At 35.9% G+C, this 21,234-nt stretch overlaps 1 protein-coding gene across 1 annotated transcript; it reads right to left on the bottom strand.

The window, feature by feature from the left end:
* Positions 1-5,453: 5,453 nt before the first annotated feature.
* Positions 5,454-20,636, bottom strand: LOC104911771 (potassium voltage-gated channel subfamily H member 7-like). The gene is made up of 5 exons (XM_019617143.2): positions 20,575-20,636; positions 15,444-15,707; positions 10,827-10,995; positions 8,342-8,534; positions 5,454-7,032 (listed from the first exon to the last, which is right to left on the bottom strand). The coding sequence occupies exons 2-5, from the start codon at positions 15,496-15,498 to the stop codon at positions 6,766-6,768; spliced, it is 684 nt and encodes a 227-aa protein (XP_019472688.1). The 5' UTR covers positions 15,499-15,707; positions 20,575-20,636; the 3' UTR covers positions 5,454-6,765.
* Between the last annotated feature and the right edge of the window lie 598 nt (positions 20,637-21,234).

Below are 21,234 nucleotides of genomic sequence, written 5' to 3'. Positions count from 1 at the left end.
TAACTTACCCATAGGGACGTGTTTCTGGCAAGGCCTCGGGATCTGCAGCTGTCACTCAGGTGTGATATGTGTAAACGAATGTTGCGCACGTAGCAGTGGTACCCGAGGCACAGTGCGCTGATACCAGAGCAGTCCTTTATAGGGCCAGTGACTTTGCAGACATGAAAAGAAAGCCTATACCTTATTTCAGTCAGTGCTGCCTGATGTACCAGATACTGCTAGGCTGAGCAGTGGCTGATCTCCTGCCCTGCCCTACTCTCCTGTTGCTCTCCAGCAGGATACCTGCCCTTCTCACCCTGCAGTCATTTCCGAGACTCAGATCTGGCTAAAGTCAGTCACAGCAACACAAGCACCTCCCTGTGGAACACCACAGCAAGCTCAAAATGCACGCGTGCAGTCGGGGAGACGGCTCAGAGGCAAAGATGAAAGCACATCGCCCCCGTTACTTCAGCCAAGAGGCCACGCAGCCCCCTCTCAGTGTCCCCCTGGGCAACTCCGTGCACGCGCCCAACGGCAGTTCTGGTCGATGGCAGCGGCGCGGGCGCCGCCGCGTTGGTATGGTAACGGCACAGCCTCCATTTTGCCGCTCTTGCCGCAGCTGCTTGTGCTCTGAGGGGAGAGCAGAGCGGGGGCTATGTGTACAAAGGGGCCCGCGGCTGAGCTTCCCTCCGGGATCCTTACGTAGCATTGTGAAGCTGATGTTGCGGGCTGCATCCCTCATAGATCACGAAGTACAGTTTGGAGGTGGTTGTTGCCTTTGTGTAAAACAAGTTACACCGTTTCTGTAGGTTGTTGTGCCAGACAGGAGCTTGCAGTGGTCATGAACAGCGAACTTGTGTGAAAAGAATGTTCTAGGAAGGACAAGATGTACAGGGCTGCTTCGAAAGTAATGCCTCCTATGTTATTATTGCAGCCCTCAGTGTCAGGGGTGTATGTTGGTGAAAATGCAGAGCTAATGGAAATGACTATGCTGAAACATAGTGTTTTGTGGTGGAGAATTTGCTCTATCAAATAGTGTTATTGTGCTCTTTGTTGTAGTCTTTGTGGAAATAAATAGAAGGCATTACTTTCAGAGCAGCCTATGCACTATACATCTGAAAAGTTGTACTGGCCTTTATAAAGTAGTAGAGTCCTTACAGTAACGATTATACCACAAACACAGCTGTATAAGATTTGGATGATGTTTGTATTACATGTCCTTGAGCAGAAGGAAGGATCGTGGTGTGGCTGCAGCACAAGAGATAAATAAACTTTGTTTAGCGACTCAGTCTAAATGCGGTCACTATGGGGCTCGTTGCTTAGTTTTCATAACGCTGGTGTTTTGTATCTTCCAGATTGCTTAAACAAACCAGACCTTTGTGCTTGCCTCCTTTGTAAATGTTGGTTAATATTACATCTTTAAGCAGCTGTCTTGTGTATTTAGATTTCTTAACAATTTTTATGATACTTTGAAGTTACCTTGCTAGAATTGCAATTATTTACTTATCGTTATGAGGCAAGCTCAGATAATACTATTTGTACACAGCTGGAATTGTTGGAGTCTTTAATCTTTAATCCCATCTAAGGCTTTTCCATAGGGAAATCTGGATTTCTTAATTTTTTTTCTTTTTAAGAGTTCAGCTTAACATCAAAAGCTTTCAATGACTATCTGGATCACTAAAATCACAGTCTAAATAGGCCTTACATGGTAAACCCACTCCATGATTTATTGAAAATTCTCTGAAAGAAAATGACAGAATGAACAGAATTGTCTGGCTTAAGGAGAGGCATTTCACCAGGATCAATTTCAATCAAAATCATTTGTAAAAATGTGACCTCAAATGGATAGCAATTGTCAGCTTCCTTATCCATATTTTATAAATGGAAGTTAGATTTTGAATTTTGAAGTTAGAGGGACTATACATGAACATACCTTCCAGTATTCCTTGAAGATGGTGCCTAATATGCCGTGTGGAAATTATTGTGCATAGGAATTTCTGAAACAATCTAATCTTGTGTCTCTGTATTGTGTGCTTCAGGCCAGTGAGCAGTATCCTGTGCAATCTCTTACTTTTCTGTTTATTCTCATATTGTTATGTTAAATGTAATTCCAGAAATTTTTGCTTGGTATTTTCAACGCTGAGACTTGTCTGGCCTTTTGGATCCCTGTTAGTGGTGCTTGTATTGGGGTGACTGAATTCAGTGCCATCACAAATGAAATACTCACATCCTGTTGCTCATGACTGAAATAAATGTAATACATTTATTTGTGCAGATTCAGACTTGTTGCAAATAAATTTTTATGGTGGTATGAAATAATGAATATATATGCAATTAACAGTTTTCCAGGAGATCTTTTTTGAAAGCAGAATAAAACTTATATTAACTATATTATACAAAATCCTGTTATACAAACAGGATTTGCCTCAGCTCTTAATGGTGAAGTATTTATATAGATTAAATTTTCAAGTTTTTTTCTATCTTCAACTTTACAATGTTGTAAAGATTCAGTTTACATAGAAAATGTAAATAATGCATGAACGGGGCAAATCCGTCCTTTAGATGGAGACTTTAATTTGGCCCATCTAATTTCCATTCCAAAGAGAAGAGCTATGTTCTGTATTCATTAATAATCAAAGAACTTCCCAAGTGAGCATTAAAAAAATACAAGTAGCTAGATGAAGAAAAATGTTTCTTCGTTAATAATGCAGTTCTATCAACTACTCATACATAGATATACAAAGAGAAAATGTAAGCTTGCCATAGGGATGCTTTCATGCAGTTACAAGATTGAGGACATGCTCCTTTACTATCACTGATAAAACTGAACATTGTGATGATCTGCATACATGATCTATGCTTGGATCTTGTTTATTTTTCTCCCATTAAACTATTTGCTCGTTAACTTCTATTACAGTCATTTTTTTCCAGCCTAGAAAAGAAATTGATGTATAGAGTAAGTGTAGTATGTATGTGTATTGATTGCTGCATGACATGAGTAAGTTATCATTCCTAGTTAAGCTTAAGGGAATGCTAGGTTCAGAGTAGTCACATGTAAAGGACTTTCTGCTTGCTTTTTTTTAATTCCAAGTATGTAAGATGGTACTTAAAAGTTATTTACATCAGTGTCTGCATACCAAGTTGTTTACAGATTTGAAGCAACTTTACAGTTTACAATTAATATTTTCATTAAACATTTGATATGAATTTAGAAAGTGAGACCAGATTCTTTGTTATTTGAAGATGGCTGCTAGATACTACAGTTCAAACAAGAGCATCCACCTATACTTTAGTGGGTTTTTCATTAGTGATAATGACGTAAGAGATAAATAAACAAATGGAGTTTACGTTTTCTTTTGTTGTATGAAAAAAAAAAAAGAGGAGGAAAAACAACTCAAGAGACTTTATTGAACACGACTGCAACCATTTGGAGCAGCTGCATGTAATGATGCAAGTTTGAATAAAGTGTCACAAAATAAGTTTTACTTTTTTTTTTTTAAAAAAAAGCAAACCAGTAGTCAGAATACTTAGCACTTGGCATACAGGTCTTCCTTATCAAACACATTTTAATTCACTTAGGATGGTGAGGCAGTGGCACTGGCACAGGCTGCCCAGAGGAATAAGTGTGCATGCCCCATCCCTTTTCCATCCCATCCCATCCCATTCAAGGCCAGCATGAGAGTGGGTATGTATAGCCTGCATGGTAACTCTCATAGCTGGAGTGATTGTCCTGATTTCTTTGATATTTCAGTTACATTAGCTATTCTTGAATTTCCTGGATACTTCTCTGTACATACATGTTATAATTTATGGGTATTTTTACTCACAAGTTTTAAATGTAAACAGTCAAGATGAGACTTCTTGGGTTCAAGCAAGACCAAATACACATCTCCTAAAGTTCTGAAAGCATTTATGGATATGTTACAGCTGTGTATTGATGTATGAGTATGCAACTCCTGTATTATTTCTTTATTTGGATAACTCAGAACTGTTTCTACTGAGTCAGAAATAAACTGCACTCCAGAAAAAAAATAACAAACAAAATAAGATAATTTTTGATGTTTACTTTCCAAAAACAATGGTTTGTGTCTGTTTGTAGAAGAAAAGAAGCTCGAAGCAATAGGTCATTGTATATTTCACTGTACTTAAACAAGAAAAGAAGATATCTGAGAAGGCAGATCTTTGGCAGGGATTGGACAGCTAGGGACAGCCAATGAAGTTGTCATCTTTCATGTTTTGTTTCTTTACTCAGTAACAGGTATGTTAGGGAGTTTAGAATTTCTGTAACTATGCAAAATCTCCCTCAGTTGATCCCAGTTCAGATTGTTTTTTTTGAAAAACACAGACCAAGAGAAGTGAAGGAACAAAGCTTTGGAGGCCAACGCAAGGAGTAAAGGATGGAGCTTTTCCTTCACTTGAAACAATTGTGACAGTTGTTGCTTTTTCTCTTCCTCAACTCTCTACTCTACTGTTTTACTTGGTCTCTTGGCATAAATATTAAATTCAAGGTCATGAAACTGAGTAAAACATGTTTTGTAAATTAGTGCTCATATATTATACTTCTTTTCGTTAATTTTATTTCTAGTTTTTACTAGTCTCTTTTAAATGTAGTATAGCGACAAATAATTTTTTAGAAAATGCTGATTTCTTCTTTGTAGCAGATACTAGTAGTAGGTACTAAACTTAGAGCACAGTTTGTTAATGCTTGCCACTGAGGATTAAAAACAACAAAACCCAGAAGCTATTTCACTTTGTTATTCAGCAGTGCTGTTTCAGTGGAGTATTTGGAGGCAAACATTCCAACTGGCTCAATGATGCTGTCACCTGGGATCCACTCCTACAAGGCACTATGCAGTAAGAACTCTAATCGCTGTGGTAGAGGTAAGAGCAGAGTGTTGTATGATCTGAACCTTTCAACAATCAGCAGTATCATGAGGCAGAAGAAAACTTGGTTGTATATGAAAGAGGCTGCATTTTCCTAATTTACAAAGGTACTGAGTTAATTCATTTTTATATCTTTACATACAGAGATGAAGCAGAGACTTGCTCAGTAATTCAACACTCCCACAAATTTTAAACGAGAGAAGATTCAGCCTCCTTGTGTTTATCTACTTGCTGTGTATGACTAAAAGCGTTATGTATTAATCTGAGTCAACTCATAATGTATATATCTGTTAATCTGAAGGTTAACCTCTACTGCATGACTCTACACACTGGTTTAGAGCAAAGGGATTTTTAGTTAAAATTTCAGTGCTCACTGAAACTAACTGGGTTACACACGTTTCTGTAATCAGTTCTCTTCCTAGAGAGATTTCACATTAAAGCTTTCAGATTAGAAAATCATGTGAACATTTTAAAATATTTTAAAACAGTAATAAAAAGGTCATTTCCTTCTAAAATAAACACAACATTTGAAGCAGAATAATATTTTAATAAAATTAAATCTAAGTATTCACAAAGCATTATGCACATACAGTACATACTGTATTTAAAGCCTATGGACCTTAAATCATTTTATTCTAATGTAGTCAGCTTTGGACACAAGCTAAGCTTACTTCTTTTGTAATAAGAAAGTTTACAATTGTTCTCAAAGTGATCTTACATATATACATATATATATATATATATATATAACTCCATACTCCTACATGTAAGTGTAGGTATATACACACACTTGCATGTATGTGTGTATATAAACATACACACACATACATACACACATATGTACATATATCATTTACACACATGCACACCTATGGGAATGTGTGTGGTATGTGTGTCCACATACGTATGTACTCTATCTGGGAACACTATAGATGGACCAGTCATTAAAAAGAGAGAACTGCAAACAACCACCGTAATAACTGTAAAACAAAAGTTTGTAACGTATTTTTAATTTTACAGGTTGTTCATAACTTGCATTGAACAAAAGGAACACAGTCTTCTGTATTATATAGAAATTAGATTTATTGCATTTGATTATGTTTGAGTGACAGATGAAGAGTACCTGCCTGCTCATGACAGTTAACTTCTATGATGTGAATAAAATAAAATGAAGTAGTACTGGAAACAAACTGTTCAATTAATGTAGTTTTGTGGATGCAATCTGTGGTGATACTTTCCAGCATGTGGCAGTTTTTCTCACTGTTAAAGTCCTGCCCTGTTTCAGATGCTTTGGAAGGAGGCTGCTTTCTAAGTCCTAATTGTTTCGAACCCAGAAGACTTGGTTACCTCATTCTTCTTCTAGATGCAGAATAAATTGTAATGATACCATTTACTGTGAAAAGCTCACTACAAGAAAGTCAACCCAAATTTTCAGAAGTGAGCTAGAAGTTTTTACTTGGAGTTTAGCTTGGTCAGGTATGAGTACTTTTCCTATGTAAATTATTGTTATTGGTTTCCTATTTGTTCTGAAGACATATCCGCAATAAAATACTGTTTTTGTGACAGCAGTAAATGGTTGTCTGTTGTCTCCATGCAATGTAAACTGTAATCTCAGAACATGCATGTTATTTAATAAAAAATAAAAATATAAGGTGCCTTGAGAATGCTGGCAGTTTTACATTTGGAACATACAGTTAGTGTGTGTGTGTGTGTACATATATATTTACATCAGAACTGCTCAACTTTAGCTTACAAGCTTCAGATTTAGGAAAATATACAGTACTTTTGCATATATATTCCTTGTAGCCCCTGAGTCAAGTATAGAGGATTTAAATACAAAAAAGGAAAAACAGCCATTAAAAGCACTTACATTTTTTTATGTGAAATTATAGTATAAAAGTATTATTTCCCAGGAAGACCAGGATCAGAAACATGCCTATGAAGACTCAAGATTCCTACAGTGCTTACTGAACATTCTGGCAAGGAAGGGTGCCTAATTGATGGGAGATAAGGTTTAGGATGCTGTGGGGGACACTCTGCAGAGTGGTCACGTTCTTGATCTAAAAAGGAAGCCAGGTTGTCTTCTGAGGCTGTGTTAAGATGCACTCCACTTGAGAGAGATTCTTTGGATTTAAGTTTTGATTTTTCAAGGTCTAGAAATTCAGGACACTGGAAAGGAGAAGAAACAAGATGGCAATAATTTTATCAGTCTCTTCTAGGTTCTTGTTTCTCCTCAAAATTAACACGTTCAAACTGTTACTGGAAAACCATATTTGACAGTTAAGCAGTGAGCTGAAGTATTTTTATGTGTTAACAGCACTTCATTTAATGTAATTGAATGCAGTTCTGTTGGTTAACTGTAGAAGTGTAGGAGTCTTGTTCTCCCCCTCCCCCCCCAGACCTGTTCATATGACATCAAGATACTCATATATTGTTGTTTCTCAAGGTCTGAATATTCTTGAGACCCAATCTAAGAGCATGGATTTCAGTATTCTTGAATTTGTGGTTTTAGAACATACTTCTGGAATTGCTTCAGCCCAAACATTAAAACCATTTTGATTCCAGTCTCAGCACTCAGTTCTTCACTTTTATACTCTGAATCCATGCAAAGTGTGCAGTGTGCCTGCTGATGTTTTATTGCAAAGTTGCTGTATTTCTGTTCTGGCAGAGGTATGTATATGTTTTGGGCAGAAGTTTGCACGGTAGGCAAACACTTCTGAAAACTGCTGCATATGTCCTGTCCTGACAGTCTTTATGCATGCAAACTGATGCTTTCTGGATGTGTTGAACTTATTGTGCCTGTATGTGTTTCAGCATATGCGTGAGGAATTTGATACATCTAAGAACACTATTTACTGATTGTTTGCTGCAGCTTGTCAGGAAATAACTTGCCACATCTCTGTCCAAACAGTTAAGTTCAGGAAATTCCAAACAAATTTGGAAAATGAAATACTGCCTGAACAGAATTGGAGTGGAAAACGTGTATTGGAAAATGTAGGTATGTGGCAGCTCTGTATGTGCAAATTTCTGTCAGTAGCAAGGGACTAAACATGGTTTTTGTCCCCTCTTATCTCCATATATGTATGACCATCCTGCTCAGTTATGGTGTTTCTGAGGACTTCAAGAGCAGGACCTACGGCAGATGCACCCAAGCAGGCAGGTCTCATGCTTCTGATGGCTTGCACTTGTGTCTAATACTTACTGTTTCTGCTAATTTTGGTGATGTGCGTGATCATTAATTGATCTGATTATATGATCATTGTATAAATCTCTAAAACTCTCACAGAAAATATGGTTTCTGAAATTACAGCGTCAATAGTCCAATGCAGAGATGCTAGATCAAAATACTCATTTCATATTCTTTAACTAATGAACAAGAACCTAGATTGTTGTGATTTGTGATTTCCCCTTTCCTCCTCCCCCCAATAAACTAACAAGATTAGCAAGGCTCTTTTAATCTTATTGGACATATACAAACCTGAGATGAAGGACTGAAACTTCTGTCTGTTTTAATTGATGCTACAGGATGAAGCTTTTGTGTAAACCGGATTGCTGGCTGTTGATACTCTGCACCTGCAGTCACCATGCTATAGGCAGGTGGAATGAGTGTTGATTGCCTCTGCAGAAGCTGCAGTATGGTTTGGATATCAGCAGTCATCTGGGATTCAAGCCTAGAGAAGTAATAAAATTGGTGACCACGTGGTCAGGACTGGGTGTATTTTAACATACTGATTACAGATGTATTCAGGAGGAACTTGTAGCTTATTAATAAAGCAAGCTCTTGTTGTGACATTAGCATGCCTTAAGTAGGAAAGAACAGAAGAGGGAGTACTGAGCCTTTCCAAAGTGTGCTAGCTCTCCTTTTCCTTTATGGATCATACTTGCCAGCTTGCTTCTGATCTTTTTGCAACATAAAGAATGAGTTCATTATTGTCTCTTATACTTGGAACAGAAAATAATAGAGGGAACCAGATCTTCTGTTGAAGTTAACAGGAATAACTCCACAATCAAAACTAAATTGATTTGCTGAGAATGGGACACTATTTTTTATGTATCTGGCAATTAATTCTCACATTCTCCATGCTAATTGAATGCACTGAAATAAGCAGAAAACCACACTAGTGTCCTTCCACAGTTAGAAATGAAAGATTCTTTCAAGATCATTAGTTTAGAAACAAAAAATAGATCTGACCAGATTTCTTTACTGTGGAAGTTTATTCAGTCCACGTAAGTAATTTCAGCATTTCTGATGTTCAAACTCAGTAGCTCTTTTCTATTTATTTTCCTTTTCATAAGTTTTATATGACTTCTGAAATATTTTATCTGCTTATGTCATTCTTTCTTACAATTTTGCAGAACTAAAATGATTTTCAAATGGTCTTACCAATATGATTGACAAGCTCAGCAATAGGTAATGCCCATAATGCCTCCTCAGCTCCTGGAAGGATACAAGCATGCTACAACAGACTGTAGTTTGGATACGTAGCCTTCTGTACTGCACTCATCTTCTGACAAGAGCAAACAGATCTTTGTCAGCAGCCTTTAATGTTGTGAATGTTACTACCTGGGCTCCCTACAGAAGCAGAAACAATCCTGTGAAGACAGATTTTTGCTTTCACCAGGATCTTTACTACTTGGTACCTTTCTTCTTTTCATTCTGGTGTTGTCCATCACCTGTGTCACTTGATTATAAAAGCATACATGAAATTAATCTGAAAGGTATGCCCAAACTATTTTTAGGATGCTGTTTCTTCATTTACTGGGAGGAGCTAGTTCTGTGGCATCAGCTTTTGTAATGAAAGGCACAAAACAAGAGGCTAGTCAGTCATGCTCTACTTGCCCTCTTGTTCATCTCCCTTGGGTTGTTTGCTACTTGAAAATATACTGATCTCACAAAAGCATGATGCTTGTGCCACAGGGGAAAAAAACTGCAGCAGCATGCCACCATCCACAGAACTTCTGTCTGCTAAACTTGACATTCAATATCTCAGAGTATATAAAGGATTTAGCATTGGTGGACTTGCATCAGCACTTGTCTCTTTCTTTGAATTAACTATAAAATGTCTTCCTTCTTACTTTGTCAGCACTTTGTAAGGTTTCCCCTGTACTTCTAATCACAAAGTTCAAGTGATTGTGTTTATTCGTCTTATTGTATATATAAATTCTCCCTCCTTTCTCCACAATTTAAACAGGTCCCCTCATGCCACACAAGCAAAAACAAACAAGAGAACCTTAAGTGCTTGGCCCAGAGCCTCCCTGAACAGGATCTTAAAGAGGAGAAGTACAGATAACACTAGGCCCAGAGTCCTAGTACAGTGGCTTTCCAGCCCTTTATATCCTTTTAACAATTTGGTTAATATGCCAAGTCTCTGACTTGGCATGGAAAAAGACAGGAAAAAGTGATCCTGCTTTTTAGTCCAGCAAGACACATGTGACATAAGCAAGATAGAATATTGCCTATAACAGCATTCATAGAAGATCCAGAAAAGATCAAAATCTTGAAATCATGAAAGGCTTTATAAACATGAAAAGAGTTAAAGAAAAAAATGGTTTAATAAAATGCATAACAATTTAAATCTTAGTTTACCGGTAACAATGTTATTTTCTCATTCAAAAATAATGAGAAAGGCTCTTCTACAAGGCAATTTATAGTCATTAACATGGGTACCTAGAAGTAAGTGATATAATTACTCTGACAGTTATTTGTAAATTTTGTACTCAGCATTCCCAGAATAGTTTTTTTATTTTTTATTTTTTCCCCCAAGAATCTGGAAGGCTGTATTTAGGTGATACTCAGGCTGCTATGAATTCATATGTGCAACACAGTTTTTTTGTAGCTTCTGAAGATACAAATACCTTTGGAGATCTCCTGTGCAAGTTCATTCCTACTGTAGAATCATTGATATCTATTGAATTGTAGACCCTTTCACAAATACATATATTTATAATATCTCTATTTTTACCTGTTGAGTTGTTCTTGAAGTAAATCTAATCGATTCTCTACTTCTCCATATATGTAGTCACTTTCAGTATCACAGATACCCCATGTAACATGGGGTAATGCTGAGTGACTTGGAGAGTCTTGGTATTCCCTCATGTTCTGTTCCTCCCAGTTTCTTTTATCAGTGATATCTAAGGAAAAATAAACAAAATATACAAAAAGTATAGATTTACACACATGCTGTTAAAGAGGATTGGCACAACTCAAACATCCCATTTACAAGTGTTTCTCCAAACCTCAGAAGACAGCTTGATATGGTGGAAATTTGCGTGACCTGTATTTATTCCTTACCAATGTTTAAGGAAAAATAACAGGGGAGACATCCAAAAATTATAAAATTTTAACATAAGGATAGCAACATGCTAATATTTTAAGCTGAACATATACAAAGTAGCTTTATATAGTCAATATCATCAGAGTTCTGCCAAGTAATGACTTCTATTTTTTTTAGTTTTCTTATTTTTTAACAGTTTTCTCAAGCTTCTCAATTAGACATATTTGCTCTAAACTAAGCGTATGAAATTATGTACTTGATTGTCTTTGTGTCTAGCTAAAAACCTCTTTTCTTGCCCTAGAGTGTTGTATTGAAATGTATTTACTTTTTAGCTTTTTGGTGTAAAAGGAGAACTTGCTACATTGCATTTACAGCATTTGACATGCATTACAGTGTGCTGGAATGTCTCCAAACCAAACCAAATAACCAAAGCTAAATTGGTTATTACTTTCAAAGGGAAAAAGATTTGCACTGATGTAGTTTCAGCATCATGAGCCTCCAACCCAACCCTTATATTGGTATGTGAAGCGTGTTTTAGACACTGGTGCTGTACTATGGTGTGAAGGGTGCCAGTTTATTTTGTTTAATATTCTATGACTTGTAACAGAAGGAAATATTTTGCATCACCAGGTCAGTCAGAGATCACTTAAATACTAAGTTAAGCTTCATGGTAAATATATATACACATGTTTCTGTTTGAGTTATGGGTAACATTTTGGATTATGGTACAGACAGCAAATTTACTTCCAGGTAAAAATCCTCAAATACATAATTAGGATTTACTATAGTTTCAGCTAGATTGCTCATTTTAGTTCCCCTTGTAAACCTGTATATTTTATAAATACATAAATAAAAACCTAGTCCTTGTACAGTCCTTTATATTTATATTCAGTCCTTTGTAGAAAATGATTGTGACTATTCCAGGCTCCAGCCTGTAGCCGCTTGCACAAATCCCATCCATTTTGTCCCTAATACTTCTTGGTCAAAGAAGTCAGCTGCAACTGACTTCACAAGTAACGGTAGTGCACTCCTTTCCTTTTTGCTGTTTGAGCTATTTTTTCATCTTCTTTCAATTTGTTTAATTTATACCTCTATGCATTTTTACATTAGTTTATGGTCTTTCTTTCAGGCAGTTTTTCCCTTTTCACCAAACTGGTGAAAAGTTACAAATTATTTATCATGCGATATATATTACACCCTTATCTGATACAAAGATCTTGCTGTGAGCTTTGCAGAGCCTACAGGTGACATGTTTATGATGAGCAGTGCTTTTTCTACATATTTACACATCATTCTTATTAGGGCTGGAGCACCTGTCCTGTGAGGAAAGGTTGAGGGAACTGGGTTTGTTTAGCTTGGAGAAGAGAAGGCTCTGGAGAGACCTCTTTGTGGCCTTCCAGTACTTGAAGGGAACATATAAACAGGAAGGGGAACGGCTATTTACGAAGGTGGATAGTGATAGGACAAGGGGGAATGGTTTTAAACTGAGACAAGGGAGGTTTAGGTTAGATATTAGGAGGAAGTTTTTCCACACAGAGGGTGGTGACACACTGGAACAGGTTGCCCAAGGAGGTTGTGGATGCCCCATCCCTGGGGGCATTCAAGGCCAGGCGGGATGTGGCTCTGGGCAGCCTGGTCTGGTGGTTGGCAACCCTGCACACAGCAGAGGGTTTGAAACTAGATGACCTTTATGGTCCTTTTCAACCCAGGCCACTCTATGATTCTATGATTCTCAGCCTTTGTTATTTTGAATCAATCTTTTGTCAAACGCAATCAAAAATTGCTTTGTACTGCTCAGATTCTCCTCTGTTCTGGAAAAAAAAAGGGCTATTGAAACTTAACACCTGTTCAGTACATCTCCCATTAGAGTAACATTTGTAATTATTTAACTATGTAAAGTCACAGAATACATTAAATGTTCTTACTGTGCTCAGACAGCTGCTTCACTGTACAGCTGGAGAAAATCCTTGACCAATTATCAGGTGTCAGCCTTGGTCATAGGAGTTGTTGGATGTGAATCCCACAATCCTTCAGTAGTTCCTGAATGTTTTTTTTCCAGGGTTCTCCTAACACTTCTTTTGGCACTGCATGCTGATAACTCTACTTAGGTTATGTTCACTTTACACTTGGGAAATTTTTCTAAGCAAACAATAGCAAGCAGAGCCATATTTCAAAGAAAAGAGGAAAAAACAGCGTGTGAGTGACATATGAGAGGCTTGTCCAAATGCTATTAGCTAATCCTTTTCAATCACATCTTTAAGCAGCATTGGTCTATGAAGAAAACAACAACAAACAGAAAGAAACAAAACAAAACAAACAAACAAAAAGAAAAGAAATCTGCTTTTCAGCTCTATATTTCAAGTAGACATAGCCAGGAAGGGGAGCTCTCATTACATGCCTCAGAGCAGAGGAAGACTTTCTCCTCTTTTTAGTCAGAAGTAGCTGCTTATTATATTATGTGCTGTTTGGTTAGCAGGTGGTAGAAAGTTTCCTGGAGCTGTAGAGTATTTGGATTTCATGTGATATGACCTATAACTGATTTTATGCACTGAACAGAAGGAAGGGAAAAGAGATTTTGTCTTGGCTACACAGATACATATTCAGGTTCCCAGTACACTTAAGCCAACAGAAGGAGAAGAAAACTGTGTCAGAGAAGCATGCAATTTGGATTTAGTAGGTGCACATGTCACATGCCGTGTCCAAGAAATCTGGAAAGCTCTCAGCAAAGCGAAGGGAGCAATCTTAAGACAAAATTCGAGGGTAAAATTTTCATCTATGGCCGCAGCTATAACTGATGTTGTAAATCCAGTGGAATAGAAACTAAAAATATTGGTCTTATTTCATTGCTTTTTAGTGATCTGTAAAACCAAGTTGCTGGCTATTTTACTTAATAAATCATTCAGTAAAATCCCATAGTTTCCAATGCTGTGCGTTATTCTGGGACAAAAACCATTTGTAATTTCCCCAGAATATGTATTTGTAGCCTATTAAAATAAACATTTAATTTCTGACAAAGGAAATTAATTGGCACTCAAGTTATAAAATAAGTTCATACACTGTAAGCAAGACTCTTGACTTTTCTCTTGTGGGATTGGTACTGTACTTACTTCCAAGTTATAAATAAACAACCTCTAATTAATAGTAGAATAGCAGTTTAAAGCATAAAGCTGATCATATTGAATTTGAGCTTTCACACGCATTATCAGAAGTGCTAGTTAACAGACTGAAAAAAAGAAGGTAATCTTAATCAAAATATGTAACCTTTATACATGCTAAATTTAACTCAAATAAAATCTGCAGTAGGTTGCCTTGGAAAATGTTGCTATAGCTTCCAGGACATGTTTTTGGCTATCAGTAGTGGAAAGGTAAGCTTACAGATTGTATTACATATGCAAGAAGTTTGTGTGTTCATACTGATATGATCCTATCTTGAAGAGACCAGACTTCATACATTCATATGTTCAAAATGAAAAAAATATATATTGTTTGGCCTGATTAATAATCAGGATAATTTAAAATTATAGCCTAAAATTCGAAGTTTCTTGAACAATGAGTAAATGATTAAAATGACTCAAAAAACTCTAGGGAAGACAGTATTAAACTTTATGTAATTCTTCCCTTCAAACTGAAACAATTAAAAACAAACTTTCAGCAAGACTGAATATATTAATCTATGGCTTCTCATTATTTTCCCTTCACATCAATGAGAAAATGAAAATTTTAGCATATTCAATGCAATTTTAAATGTGATTGTGATTAAACCCTATGTTGATATATACAACAAAATGAGATAGCATTTTTTCAAGCTATTATCAGCTACTTTCACTGAATTTTGGTTGTACATCATCAGTGCAGAGAATGGAACTAATTATCTGAACAACTCCTATATTTAACTCTTTTTAAGTAGGATTTTGTACTGTCACCCAACCTTGGCATATTCTCTTGATTTGAAGGTACTTTTCATCCTTGGGCACTCAGTGAAGTCAAGTACTGGTTGACAATTTTGAAGATTTTGTTTACATGACAGTTCTAAGGCAGTTCAGTTAGGAGATTATTTGTTAACAAAACCTGGAACAGCCTTTGCGAGGTTCTGTAATCTGGTTCCACTGTCATCGTATCAAACTATAGCAGTTCTCTTCTGAAATATTAATTTTTGATCTAAAATAGATGTTCTTGTTTATTCTTCAGAAAACAAAGAAGTACAATTATGTAAATAACTCATAGTTCTTTAAAAAAATGATTTTTGATAATTAAACCAAAAAAGATGTCCTATCAAACTTTAAAAAATAGTACCAGTTATATTACCTTTGCAAGAGTCACTTCTTTTGTCAGTAAGAATTTCTTCTGTTGCATGAATCATTTCTTCAAAGTCCAGCTCTGTAGTTTTCTCTGTTACAGATGGGTAATCAGCTACCCCAGAGAACAGGGGTTTTTGCTCATCTTCAATGGAGGACACAAATGATGATGAGCCACTTTTTTTCTCCTCAAAGTGTTTCTTAATAGATTGATAATATCTGGAGGTGTCCCCTGTGGGTTCAGGATCACTCTGATCATTCTCTTTGAAGTAATCTGTTAGATAGAAATAATCATGTATAATAACATGCAGTTTATAAACTTGTGTTCTAGTTTATTCTGGTTGGAGGATGGAGATCTGTATTTCTTTTAAAGACACAAAAGACATTTGTACTGACGTAGTAAGGATTTCTAGTCTCTGGATCACAATTAATTTTCAAAAAGCTGCTTATATCAAACCAACTTTCCTATTTACTCACTGTTTTATTCCAGTTAAGGATAACATTTGAGAAAGCCTTTAATTCTAAAAACAATGCATTATAAATCCAGACACATGCTTCAAAAATTAAACTTATTACTTAATTCCCTCTTCTAATTTTTCACATTTTGGGATATTTCTCACAGTCTTGACAGTAAAATAATCATAGGTCTCAGACTCAGTTTCAAAACTACCTTTTTAATTTATACCTACATAAAAAGCATCTTTGCTGTTTATTCTTTTCCCAGCAAAGGTCACAGCTCAACCTCAAAATGCTGGCCTAGATTAATATGGCCATATTTCTCCATGTACATTACTGGCATGCTTATACTGAGGATTGATATGGGAGATAGAATCCTCTTGGCAAAAAAAAGAAGGAAGTTGCTAATCTATTTTTGTAAGATCATCTCAAAATGACATCAGCAGCCCAAATTCCTTGGCCTTTTGAATTAACTGCTATTCATTTTGCTCTGATCACCCAATCTTTTGAATAAGTATGTGAAAAGCTGAGATATACTGGGTAGGAAAGTACCAGCCACTTTCAGAATGAAGCTTTCATTAATTGCATTCAGGATGTGGAGTGAGGAACAGCAAGTTCAGTAGTTTTAAGAGGCGGCAAATAAAAATACAGATTTAAAGCACGTGCCTTTAAAAGACATTGTAAGAAGGAAATAGAATTTAAACACAAGAATGATCATTTGTGGATATAGAGAAGTCCTGATCTCTTTTTAGCATAAACTTGAATCTAATTTCAAATTCAATATTTGGTCTTACCTATTTTTAACTGAAATGTCAAGATAATTCCAGTTCTGCTATTTATTTAAAACACTTTTTAGCAGGGTAGTCTCAACAGTGTATAAATACTGTAACTAGTTTGCATTAACTTCCTGGGGAGACAGCATGATTTCCCATCTGCTTTGTGCTAATTACTAATCAACATATTTATGGAATGTCTGCAGCCTTTACAGACTACAGAAGTGGTTAATGCAACATTTATTATATTCCATAGATTTATTTGATTTCTGGTCACAACACTGAAATGAAAGTGTGGCCTTATCTAATTCTCTTTATTGTACATGAAGAGAATGCAGTATCTGTATGGAGCACTCTACAGGAGTCCAGACATCTGTGAGTAGTGAGGGGCAGGTAACGGTCTACAAAATAAAGCCAGTACCAAGGCAGTTCTCCTGTAATTGTACCCTCTGGAGTCTCTAGGAACAATTTACACAGCCCTGCACTGAACTAACTTTATTTGGCTCCTGTAAAGCAGAATTACTAGCTGTAAGTGTTAGCGGTAACATTCTGATACTTCTAAGGCATCAACACAAATGCTAATGGACTGACAGTGTAAGGCTTTTGGGTGATGTACAGAATGGGTAGATGTGCCATGCATCTCCCAACTGCAAAAAGAAACACAAGAAAGCTTCTTGTGTTTAAGAAAATTCTAATGTAGGTCTCACAAGGCTTTTTTTTTTTTTTTTAAATATATGGTGAAATGCATGCAGTCATAGTACAGTAAATTTTCTTAATTACTTACTGCTTGACTAACTTCAACCACAGTCACACTGTGACTATGAAAAAGACCTTATAATGAAAGCTTGAAATTGCCATTTTTAGGGTAATTTTTTATGTTCATGGGATTTTGTGCACTAACAGTAATGAGCACCCTATGGAATACAAATCAACCAGTGAACTAATTTTAAGAGAGGTCATTGAGAGTCTAATGAAAAAAATAGTATAGCAACTCAAGTATAGCAGCTCATCTTATTTGTCATATTCAAGGAATATTAAAATATCTAAAAACAAGATTCCAGATTCTGCTAGCAATTATCTTTCTGTAAAATGGATAGTTCAACTGATGTGTCTGCATTTAGTCAGCATCTAACAAATCAACAGAGCATATTCTTTTCCAAATGCTGTTCAGGTATAACAAACTCCATGACATTAGAAAAATGTTGAATATCTGTTGAAAGCCTATTGAAATCAATGAATAATTTTAACCTGATGATCTATTTCTAAATATGCATCTTTGGCTTTAGTGCAATTGCTGTACCTGATAGCCATCTGGCTGTATTCAGAAAGTCATAAGCTGTTTTTCTTTTAAAAGATTGATGCTAGAGTTTCTTATGTCTGTACAGTAATCCCGTTCTACTCTGCAAATGGAACAAAGCTGTATTTGGCTCTACAGGTACAAGCTCAGCACCTCAGCTCAACCATTCAGCAGTGCCTCTGAAGCTCAGTAAAAGGATGTTACAAGTAGTATCTAGGCAGTGCTTTGTTCACAGAGAAAGTTTCTCCATTTTGTTTTTACTTTTCAGATGAAATCCAGTCATTGATTTGGAATGAATTTTCCAGATGAGAATTTTGTATCTTTGTATGTGTATCTATGGATAATTTCACTTTCTGGCAGACAGACTCAAGGTTTCAAAAATACTTATCCTTTCTCTTCTGTTTCAGGAAAAAAGAGAGTAATCATTAAGAAAAGCCCTCATCTTAGTACTTCTTCTTTCCTTTCCTAGTAATGCAGTTTTCACTCTCTAGTTCTAAGGAGTAGAAAAACTGTTTTACAGAAGTTGATTTGTGTAACTTCCTGCTTTACCAAAAATGCACAAACATTGTTTACATTCTTTATGGGACATGCTTTAGCCTGTTATATGTTTTGGATGCCTGCCAATCTTACAGTCAACATCATCTGATAATTTGCTGCCTGGAAATCCCAACATCTTCATAGTAATTTTTAGTGCTTTTTGCACTTGTACAAGCAATGGAAGAAAAATAGGATTGTCATGAGGGCAATGGAAAGCAGCTATGACACAGACTCACAGAAATACTGGGATAAAATCTAGCTTGGTGTAACAATTATCAGATTTTCTTTTGAGTGTCATGGTTAGCCTGCAGTGTTGAAGATTTGCATTGTTCATGCAGTCTGCATGAGCCAGACATACTTTCTCCTAACATATCACTCTGCTAGCAATAATATTGGTGAAAGCGCCAGTACTATATTACACATGGAACAGCATTGTTTAATATTACTGTAATTTCATTAACTTGAATTTGTCATACTTAATTAGTTTAGCTGTCTAGGATAGTGTATCAGAAGGCAGCAAATTTTTACTCCCTTTTTCAGCTATCCAATAAAAAGCCCCATAATATGCCTTGACAAAGTCAATTTTGCAGAGGAAATGAAGGGAATGACTTCCTCACCCTCACAGAAAGCAATTTATATCCCAAACCATAAGACACATAATCCTTATCATTACAATTATCAGAGTAACTGTAAATCTGTTCAGCAGACATGATATTGTCCCATTTCTTTGAAAAATCCTATCATATCATTTTATGTTACACCAAGTAAGTCCCTTGGTAAAGAGAAATGCACACTGTGACTTTGAAGGAGATATGGATGATTGCTCAAAAAGTCAGCAGATCTTCAGATTCCCCACAAGTATTTTGGTTCAACTGTTACTAGTTTTTTCTTATGTGATATTCACAAATATTCCTGTGATGGTCGATCTGTTTTTCCTACATATGAACAAAATATTTGCAGTAAGCAATTCTGTTTGTTGTCTGTTCTTTAATTTAAAAATATCAGTAATCTTGTCAGGGAGCAGAAAAATGCTTCATGTACCCACTCATGCATCAAATTCAGTAAGTTATTAAAGTCAGTGATCAGGCATTTCATAAAACACATTAAATACAATACCACAAACAGGTTGAAAAGGTGCAAAATCTCAAAGAAATCAAAAAATCTCAAGTGGTTAATTCATAATAATGGATGTTCCAACCATTCCTGCGTTTACCACACTATTGTCAGGAAATGAGGATATCTCCTTTATGTAATTAAGTACTTTTTTGATAGGTTTAAATGCATGAAATCTGAATGTCAAAATCACAAATTTCACGTGCATGAAAAAAGTACCTAAACTCTAGAAGACAGTCCTTTCATTCTTAAGCACATATGTGTTTTCCTTCTTCTTTCTTATTTCTCCTCATTTTGATTCCCTTAATTATCCCACTTATCTTTACAAAATCCTACTTACAAAATGCACTGTGAGATTTCTGTGTGGGCTGTGATCAATTAAAAAAAAATTATCTGGAAACCAATGCAGGAATATTCTCATTCCTAGTAAAAAGTAGGTTGCTGATGATATTTTAGGAAAGTTAAAACAATTTCTTGTTTCAATAATAAAAAGATCTAAAGTTCTTATTTTTCTATAATTTTAATAGTAAAAGAACCCTTTAATTTCATTTTTATCTATAATTTGGGAAGAATTCACTGGAGAACCTAAAGATATAAACTAGTGAAATTCTATCATTTTAGTAAGTCCTTGCAGCTTTGCTGCTGTAGGTCTTACAGTGATAGTAGAGGAACAGAAGTGTACTGGCAGAATGTTTGAATTTCTGATCTGTCATAGCATAGCTCGTGAGAGTTTGGTAGATGTATGTGCTCTTTGATGTATTTCATCTCAGCACTGTGAAGATTTGGAAGATTTGAGAAATTTGAGAAGCAGGGAACAGTAGAAGATACTTGAAATCTCTTCCCAATATCCTGAACTAAAGATCAGGTAACTATATAATCAATGAATGTACAGATATTATAATTATTATACCAGAGAGTTAGGTTAAGCAGTTATTAAACCAAAAGAGAATAGATAGAATGCTTACTTGTACCCTGGGCTTGCAATGAAACTCCAGAAAAGGGGATCTACAAAAAAGATCCTTTCCTGCTGGCAGTCAGCTCTTAAATGGGTCTAGGAGAGGTGGAACCAGGCTCCACCCCTTCCGACAGCACAGGAGAATTGCCTTCACCTGTGCTCCCATGGCTGACTTACTGCTTGCCTCAGGTGATCAATCAGAGGTTCAGGCGTGATTCAGCAGTCCCCCATACAGTAACCTTTCCATAAAGATCCTGCTCCTTATTTTTTTAAACAGACTAAGATAAGAAGGAAGCTATTTTTTAATAACTGAATCAGAAACACATTTTAAAAGGCAAGAATTTCATTGTTAAAGTGAATATGCAATCCTTCATTTACTCTTTTGTGTCATTTATAATACAATTAAAAAGTTAGAGATAGAATTGCAGTCTTTGAATTTCCATCCTCTCCCTGGATTTGTATCAACTTTAATGATAATTAGATAATAATGGAAGAGCATTACTTATTTTTCAGGAAATAACGTTATACTTTAAAAATCAGAAATAAAGAAGTATAAATATATGCCTGAAAAGGGATTCAGGTCAAAAGCCAAAGTTGAGAATTCTCTTCTAAAAGGAATAGTTTTCACTATAGGGCTATTAGTACTTTTTTCTTTTTTTTTTTTCTTTTT

The sequence above is a fragment of the Meleagris gallopavo genome, chromosome 7 (genome assembly GCF_000146605.3).
Source record: "Meleagris gallopavo isolate NT-WF06-2002-E0010 breed Aviagen turkey brand Nicholas breeding stock chromosome 7, Turkey_5.1, whole genome shotgun sequence".
NCBI lineage: Eukaryota > Metazoa > Chordata > Aves > Galliformes > Phasianidae > Meleagris > Meleagris gallopavo.
The sequence above is the reverse complement of the archived record's forward strand: the minus strand, read 5'-3'. Positions and strand labels throughout refer to the sequence as shown.